The sequence below is a fragment of the Oncorhynchus gorbuscha genome, linkage group LG14, assembly GCF_021184085.1.
Source record: "Oncorhynchus gorbuscha isolate QuinsamMale2020 ecotype Even-year linkage group LG14, OgorEven_v1.0, whole genome shotgun sequence".
NCBI lineage: Eukaryota > Metazoa > Chordata > Actinopteri > Salmoniformes > Salmonidae > Oncorhynchus > Oncorhynchus gorbuscha.
The window spans coordinates 37634649-37643671 of NC_060186.1; the positions used below are offsets into that span (position 1 = coordinate 37634649).

A 9023-nucleotide genomic window follows, 5' to 3' on the forward strand; every position below is an offset into this window, starting at 1 on the left:
ATCGCTGGGAATTGTAAACTAACAGAAAATGACCGCCAATGTTCTGAGGTGTCCTATTATGCACACCGATTTCCCAAGGCTCTGTTGCAACTTCAGCCGGTTCTGCATTTGCAGTATCTTCCGCACGATATGTACACACAGCAGGAAATATACATCCCCTCACACACTCGTCATACGTATTCCTTTCCTGCAGTCACATGACCAAATCACCCTCGAATGGCCTCATGGGTGGAATGTTATTCATATTGTTTCATCATTTCATAATGAATCAACATAAGAAAAAAAAATCGGTGTTTCTATGTCAAACGGTTTTGTTATATTTCAGTCTTCTGTGGTGTATATGAATTTTACTATTGGGATGCAAACTCAAAATGTAATGTATTTCAATGTGTGCGCGGTGTAGATGTGTTTAAGACTACCAAGAAACACTACGAGACCCGAATTTAGGCATGGCTTTGCGGTGTAGGATTTTTAAAATTATTAATATTTTTTACAGATGACTGATACTGACAATCCGGCGCATTCTCGTTCGCAACCTCTGTAATACAAAGTACCCCAACCTGACCAAAGACTCGTGAGTCAGTGCTTTTGAGAGAGGGGACTCTTTTAGAGTATTGTAACACAGAGAAAATACAAACCGGACCCTAAACGATACGAGGCATCGCCTTCTCTGCTCCGGATGTTCTGACGTGAACCTGCGCTACTTCCACCCTTGGAATTTGCCCTCGATAGAGATTGATTTAGTCAATGGGCTCAGATAATGGCATATGAGTGCTGTAGAGATTAGAGGTAGCACGATGGGACGGGGCGGTGTAGCCCAGCTGTTTAGATGGATTTATATAACGCAGGCATCCTGCACAGGGACGAAGCCCGCGCTGCTGCTCAGTCTGGTCTGCTCTGACTGTGGTTCTTGGGTAGCCGAGCCGAGCAGAGCGGGGGCCAGCTTGGGGACGAGGTGGAGGTTGAGGGTTTAAGACATATGACCCAGACCTCTGTCTCTCCTCAGTGGTTCAATCCTATTAAATAAAACGTCTTACTGGCATGGCGGACTGAGTAGACAGACGGTCGTTAGAAAACCCTCTGTAGCGCTTTTCTGCAGTCAGATGACTAGTAGCCTCATGGGTGGAATGTTATTCATATTTGTAATTGTTTTATAATGAATAAACATTAGTTTCAAAAAATGACCTATATCCGGTGTTTATATGTCAAACGGTTTTGTTATATTTCAGTCTTCTTTGACGTATATAAAGTGTCATATTAGGATGCAAACCAAAATGTAATACATTTCAGGTCTATGTCTGACATGGAACGAGTGTCTTTTCTTCTTCTTTTCCCGACGCCCTTTAACCGTGTGTGTGAGGTGTATACTTTTGTTTCAAAGTGGATTTGTTTGAGACTAACAAGACCCTGTGATTTAGCCCGCCGCAATACGAGTGTTTTAAAGACTGCTGACAGTGTGGTAATACATCGAGAGAGTGTGGATGAGGGGATCGTGTGCATGCAAGAGTTCATCTCGGGTTAATAGTGGTTTAGCACAAAGACGGGATCAGCTGTTTCCACGTGAGTTCACATCATCGCTGCTGAGCTATTGCTGCTTAGTCACACTCTGTAAGATTGTGTTCACCAAACAGACAGTGGGGCCACTGTTGACAATGCAGACGTTAAACGAAGCAGCGGAAGCTCGTGATTTCTATTATATTTAATGTACAGTGTCTGTGTGGTGCTCATTCCTTACTTCCTTATATGAGTCGAATAACCGAACAGTTGTTGGTGGTTGTGGCGGGTACAGTGTGTGGATTTGCAGACAGATTGATGCATGCTACGCAAGTACGTGTTTTTTTTTTTTTTTCAATGGCACCAACATAAAAACGATGTCATGTCGTGATGCACCTTATGACCACCAATCGTCTCATGGGTCTGATTAGATAGATCTTGAGATTTCGGTTGCCTTTATTGGCCCAAGATAATAATCTTTCAATTGCATAATATTGAATCACGATTAGATTTACTTGATCCTTAAGCCTAACATGAGGTTTGGCCCTATGTCTGACGTAAAATACGTGGGGAGGGTATCACGTTGAGGGATCAACCATAAACAGTCATCCACCCTGTTGCGCGTCAGATTTACATTATTCCCTGCGGCTCCATCCAATAGGAGACCTCAATACTTCGTTCCGATAGGATAGACAAAGGACAGCTCACTTCCTTGTTTGTCTTGTTGGGGTTGGTCTGATTTGCATGTACAGTATCTCTATTGCGGATGGTGGAGTCAGATTAACTGTCTGATTTAGACTCCTACAGATACAGCTTCCTGTCTTCTGGGTGGATGGCTGTCTGTTGTTGATGTGGCGATAAAGTTTTTCCTGAAATATAAATTACACTGGCTTTTACATATATACATTTTTATTTTGCCTTCAATACTTTTCTACAGATAGATTTTTACTATAAGCGGAGGTCAACCGGAAATGGACCCTTAAAGGCACGAAGCAGCCTATTGCGTGGCGACATACACAGGCCTATGTGGGTTTTTTCTTCATGGTCAACTACTTGATTGAGGCCTGCATCTGCGTATTTTACGGCGATGTATGATTCGGGGGTCAAAGTGCCTTGTAGTCAGTAGTTCAGTATGTCAAGTGGTGGCATATTGCTTCTGATTTCCTCTGTATGCTGTTGGATTGAACTGGGTCGGTTGGCTTGTGGTGTGGTGTGTTGTAGTAGGGTAGTGTCAGTGACACGCCGCTTGGAATGCGGTGTACTAGCTAGCACATCAGGTCAGTGGCTGCTGGTAGATTGTTTGGGTCCGGAATGTGTTATGGGCCTTGTCAGTTGGGTGTCATATTGTTTTGGGCTGTAGCGTAGGGGAGACAGAGCAGGACGGACGGCTAATGGCAGCAGGGTGTCAGTGACAGGACCACAGGCATAATTCATGACTAGAGGAGATTAATTGCTGCAGCTCCGGAGCCTGTGTGTTCAATTTCCTGCTGTCACTCTCTCTGTGCTGCCTGGCTGGCTGCTGCACACACATGCAAACTGCTCTTCACTGCATTTTCTTGCTGGTGGTGTAGGCCTACAAGGGCCCCATCCATAATCCCCCCCCCGGAAAGGTTATGTCAAATTGGAATGCCTTTATATGCTTTTAATGGAGAATCTCAGGCCTGAGTCATACATACTAGGAGTTGGAACCAGTGCAGGGAACAGAACCGAAAACCGAAAGAGAACAATAACAAAAAATCTGTAGCGCAAACAGAGCTGGGAACGAAAGTGATCTCTAGTGTTCCAGAATGGAACCGTTATTTTCAGATCTTGAGAACCGGGTTAATAACGCTTCTTTTTTGGTCCACAAATATTCCCAATGTCTAGTATATAACTCTGTAATACGGTTGTAATAGGAAATAGCCTAAACCCATTCCAATTCACTTCATGTCATGATGCTCAGTGCGTCAAGCCAAGCCCCCTCCATGTCTACACCGGGCTCTCTCCCCACCTGTGAAATGTCAGTTGCATCTCGCGCCTGCACTTATCTGTCCATCAAACATGTGAGTAGCTTACCCGTTCCATAGCAAGCCGCTCTCTCCGCACGAGTTGGTGGAGCAAATGAATGAGCTAGATGTCAAAAAAACGAGGTTGATTTCGCCGGGTACAAAAACAAACTATATGAACCGTTACTTTTTGAGGGGGCTTGAACCGTTTCAGAACTTCACTGAACTTTACTTTACTGGACCAGAACAAAACAAATAGGGGTTCTGCTCGGAAACCAAAAATGAATGATTTTGGTCCCAAACCCTTGATAGATACGTCACAGTGACACGTTGTGTGAACTAAACACACCTGTAATAGCTCTTGCTCTTCTTCTTCTCCCCAGTTCCCGGAGTGTGGATTCTTTGGCATGTACGACAAGATCCTTCTGTTCCGCCATGACCTGACTTCGGAGAACATCCTGCAGAGGCTGTCGTCAGCGGAGGACATCCATGAGGGAGACCTGATCGAGGTGGTCCTCTCCGGTGAGGGTCTTGAGATACTCCTTGTCACAAGCGATGAAGTTGATAGCGGGTTGAAGAAGTTGATGTCGGGAAAAGTTGATATTTAGGAGGGTGCTTTATGTGGTACGGCGATCGCTTTGTGTAACCTGAAACCCGTTCAAATCCATGTTCTCTCCTTGTGTACACCCTAGATCTGTCCTGTGTAGCTACTATGTAGGCCCTATGTCACGTCATGTGTCCCCCATGTATTCTCGGCCCGACCCAAGATGCACCCACAAACTTTTCGGTGGACATACTCATTTCCTGTGACAGTGTCTTGTGGTCTGTTGTTGACAGTCATACGTGTGAAACTCAACCAGCACCTGAACAGCGGCACACCCCAGAGTAGTATTCATGTTGAATTTCAACACATGAGACGAAACGTGTGAATTCGCAGCCAACCACACAAGACTCAACCCCAGACCACTTCCTCATCCTCTGCTTGTTTTTGGTGCAGCTGGGCCCCACAGTCAGTCAGTAGTGTTGATGAGAGTGATGATACGCTGCTTGAGCTTTACTCCTCTTTCAGTCGCTTCATAGACATCGCCTGCTACCCTGCGTGCCCTGGATAAAAGACAAAACATGTTTTCCCCTCTCTGGTTTTGCACAGACAGACAGGCCTGCTGAGTTCCTCTCTGGCAGCTCAGTTCAGCTCGGTTCAGATCCCTTTCAACTTCCTTTGACACCTCTCCTTTTGTTTCGTGGCTTGTTGGGCTCCGGTCCCAAACTCCACACAACTCTGCTCTGCTCGGTCTGAGCACGGTCTCTCTCAGAGGGAGGCCCTGGCAGATTTCGGTTGGCTACCAGCTCAAAGTCGTGCGCTTGTTATTTCTGCACTTGCTGTTTCTCTCCGTGATCGATGAGGACGTCGATTGTGAGCTGGTGAATGCTTCTCATGCCCTTTTACACACCTGTCTCCACCTAGTCATTGTCAGATTAAGGTCATGTGTCGTCTTGTGAATATATTGTATGACATCTAGAAAACCTTGTTCAATACGAGATCTGTGTGTTTCTCTCTAGGGGCAGAATGCTCTTTCGTGAATGCTGTCTGGATTGTTTGTGTGCCCACTGGGAATGTGGTTGCTATGGCGCTGTTGTTCATTACAACCACTTGGTTCAAAGGTGGCCTTCATGTTCGCCTATTGATTTTTTTTTAAAAGAGAGAGAGGGGGGGGGGCTTATGAGCGGTAAATTCATTTTCTTGGAAAGTGGACATGTAATGAATGGTCGGACCGAGCAAAGAGCAAAGGTGGCAAGATGATTGTTATGATCGTTATGATTGTCATCTTCCAAGCCTTTAGTGGCGGTCGTGTAGGATCGGTGAGATTTGTTTTGGCTTTCTGCTAAATCATTGCCTCGTAATGGTGCTTAATGGTTTGATCGTGTCTCATCTCATATCTAAATGTTCTTCCTCTGTTATTCATATAAATGCATGTCTCACTTCGTTGTTAATGTGTTTTTCCTGCAGTACAGTAACCCAGTGTGTATGTGCGTGTGTGTCTCAGCTCTGGCCACTGTTGAGGACTTCCAGATCCGTCCCCATGCCTTGTACGTGCACTCCTACAAGGCCCCGGCCTTCTGTGATGATTGTGGGGAGATGCTGTGGGGCCTGGTCCGACAGGGCCTCAAATGTGAAGGTAAGTCTGTACCCTGCCACCCGTGCCACCCTAGCCTAGCTGCTTTGATCCCAGTCACTTCACCCTTGACCTGGGCTTCACCTCAAATCAAGGCCCTGGCTCACATGGGCCCGAATCAAAGCCTGGGAAATTGTACAGCAGGATGTCTTGATAGACTGGGGCTTCCTGCTTTTCAGAGAGGACAGCTTTGAAGTCCTGATCAGAACAGCCTTTGAGTGGATCTCATTGTGGTGATGCCAAGCAGTCGATGGATTCTTGTAACGCTTTGTGGAGCAGATGATTGTCAGACGAGAGAGTTATTCACCATATGTAACCTGATAGAAGAGTGAAACAACACTGAACGTTCACCTGGATACTCAGTACAGGAATGCTCTGTACATGACCTAACTCTGTGTCGAGAGAGAGAGAGAGAGAGAGAGAGAGAGAGAGAGAGAGAGAGAGAGAGAGAGAGAGAGAGAGAGAGAGAGAGAGAGAGAGAGAGAGAGAGAGAGAGAGAGAGAGAGAGAGAGAGAGAGAGAGAGAGAGAGAGAGAGAGAGAGATGTAGGTATGGTTACTAAGTACTGTGCTTCCTCTATAGGATGTGGGCTGAACTACCACAAGCGCTGTGCCTTTAAGATCCCTAACAACTGCAGCGGGGTGAGGAAGAGACGGCTGTCCAACGTGTCCCTGCCTGGAGCCGTGCTGTCAGTCCCCCGCCCAGCTCCCATTGAACACGTCCCTACACCCCAGGAAGAGGTAGGGGGACGCGCATACTGGCTTTGTTCAAAATAAGTGCACTATATAGGGAATAGGCTGCTTTTCGGGACACTATATCTGTGCTGCTGCTGTTGCTCCACTTTCCACTACTGGTGGTTGTAGCACTATGTTCAGCTTCCGGCTCTTCAAGACACACACACAGGCATGCATTGACACACACACACACACACACACACACACACACACACACACACACACACACACACACACACACACACACACACACACACACACACACACACACACACACACACACACACACACACACACACACACACACACACACACACACACACACAGACACACACAGACACACACAGACACACACACTTTCTCTATACAGACAGTCACACAAGTTAAACTCAGTCAGGAGCAATAGCTTCAGGCTAACCAAAATGTTTTCCATTCAGGCTGGCCAATGAATAGTTGGGAGCATGAAGAGAGTGTTTACGTCAAAACGCTGTGTATACATACCAAAACCCAGGGGCCAATTTACTGAAGAAACAAGGCCCTTCATGTGAATCACTTTCATAAAGCCTTTTCAATCCCTCCTCACGCAGTATCGGACCATCTAAACATACTGCACAAAGGATTGTTTTTAATATCCACTTTTCTCCCGTTCAGTAAGTAGTCTTTTGCTAAACAAAACCCCACTCATGATTATTTCCTTTCCCACACAATTTGTGTCTGAAAATATTAGACTAATGTGCACTTTAGTTCTGGTCAGTTAAGTTTATAGTCGTGTTTAATATTACCGCCAGTCCGGGATTCAATCCAGGGCGTATTACAGTGCAGGTCACTATATGGCCGACAATGCCCTGCACAATAACGAGCCTTGGATGGAATCCTGGCCACAGTCTATTAAGAGGCACAAAGCAGACAGCGTTATTGACTCTGCTGCCTCCCAGTCAAGGCTGATGAAGCAAAGCCTTCTCAAACGCTCTGTTCACTGTTGCCCAATGAAATATTGGCCTTTAATGTCCCATATCTGAAGATCATTCAAAATGAACTTTTACACCGGCTACTTCTCTCCGGGTCGTGTGGCCCGTATCTTTCTAAAGGAGGCGTCACTTAAGATTCTGTACAATAAAATCCTTTCAGTGCGATGAGATGCTATTCAGAACTTGACAGTTAATTAAGACAGTACAACATAGGCTACAGTACAGTAATGTCTGGTATGATTTTTATCTGGCTTTTTCTTGTGCTGTTATCCTTTTCCTTCCTTTTATGCCATTGTGGCTACCTCCCCCTTCACCCTCTCTTTCTCTCTGTTGTCCTCACGCGCTCTCTCTCTCGCTCTCTGTCTCTCTCTTTGTCTCTCTCTCTTTCTCTGTCTCTCTCTTTGTCTCTCTCTTTCTCTCTCTCTCTCTCTCGCTCTCTGTATCTCTCTTTGTCTCTCTCTTTGTCTCTCTCTTTGTCTCTCTCTCTCTGTCTCTCTTTCTCTCTCTCTGTGTCTCTCTTTTTATCTCTTTGTCTCTCTCTCTTCTCTCTCTCTCTCTCTCTCTCTCTCTCTCTCTCTCTCTCTCTCTCTCTCTCTCTCTCTCTCTCTCTCTCTCTCTCTCTCTGTCTCTCTCTGTCTCTCTCTGTCTCTGTCTCTCTCTCTCACTCTCTCTCTCTCTCACTCCCTCAGCTGCGCCCTCTCCTGGGGGCAGGGAAGCGTAACAGCTTGTTAAGCGGCAGACCTATCTGGATGGAGAAGATGGTGCTGGGACGGGTCAAGGTGCCGCACACCTTCTCAGTGCACACCTACACCAGACCAACCATCTGCCAGTACTGCAAACGCCTGCTGAAGGGCCTGTTCCGTCAGGGCATGCAGTGCAAAGGTGAGCTGCATATTGTGTCGGATGGATTCAATGTCGTAGTATTTCCAGTAGCTTGAAGAGTTTGTTGATACCATACTGAAAAGAAGAATTCAACACAAATGAAGATAATGCACATCAATATGCCATCATCACAGAGCTGGTCGATTTCCCAATGATTGAACTTGCCGTTGAACGGTAAATCTTTTTGTTTTCAGATTGCAAATTTAACTGCCATAAGAGATGTGCGGCCAAGATACCAAGAGACTGCCTCGGTGAGGTTTCCTTTAACGGAGGTGAGTTTGTCTCAAGTGGTATCGCAACCTAAGATGTCCTCCGTAACTTGTCCCCACTATTTACTGGGCAGTGCATTGAATGTGTTGACTCCCCATGTAGTTAGCAGCATTTCTGCCCCTCCCAGTGCATTGAATGTATTGACTCCCCATGTAGTTAGCAGCATTTCTGCCCCTCCCAGTGCATTGAATGTATTGACTCCCCATGTAGTTAGCAGCATTTCTGCCCCTCCCAGTGCATTGAATGTATTGACTCCCCATGTAGTTAGCAGCATTTCTGCCCCTCCCAGTGCATTGCATGTATTGACTCCCCATGTATTTAGCAGCATTTCTGCCCCTCCCAGTGCATTGAATGTATTGACTCCCCATGTAGTTAGCAGCTAGCCTAGTCCCATACGATATATACTATAGCCAACTCTTCTTTCACAAGTACAGTATGTGTCTACAGCGGATACAGGAAGGGCCAAGCCAATAAGCAGTACCTGTCTTTATCACACAGATTACCACACTGTAAATAA

At 46.0% G+C, this 9023-nt stretch overlaps 1 protein-coding gene across 6 annotated transcripts in view; it reads left to right on the top strand.

The window, feature by feature from the left end:
* The window catches only part of LOC123994887 (serine/threonine-protein kinase D3-like), a 53796-nt gene that overhangs the window by 21013 nt on the left and 23760 nt on the right, over positions 1-9023 (top strand). For 2 of the 6 annotated variants that reach the window (XM_046297958.1, XM_046297960.1), the window contains 5 exons: positions 3863-4001; positions 5525-5656; positions 6235-6392; positions 8044-8236; positions 8431-8508. In XM_046297958.1, the coding sequence (XP_046153914.1) occupies positions 3863-4001; positions 5525-5656; positions 6235-6392; positions 8044-8236; positions 8431-8508 (700 nt within the window). Of the gene's footprint in view, positions 1-1403; positions 1561-1735; positions 1828-2316; positions 2521-3862; positions 4002-4501; positions 4902-5524; positions 5657-6234; positions 6393-8043; positions 8237-8430; positions 8509-9023 lie in introns of those variants that run through there. The other 4 variants (XM_046297961.1, XM_046297959.1, XM_046297962.1 and 1 more) reach the window with 4 other exon arrangements.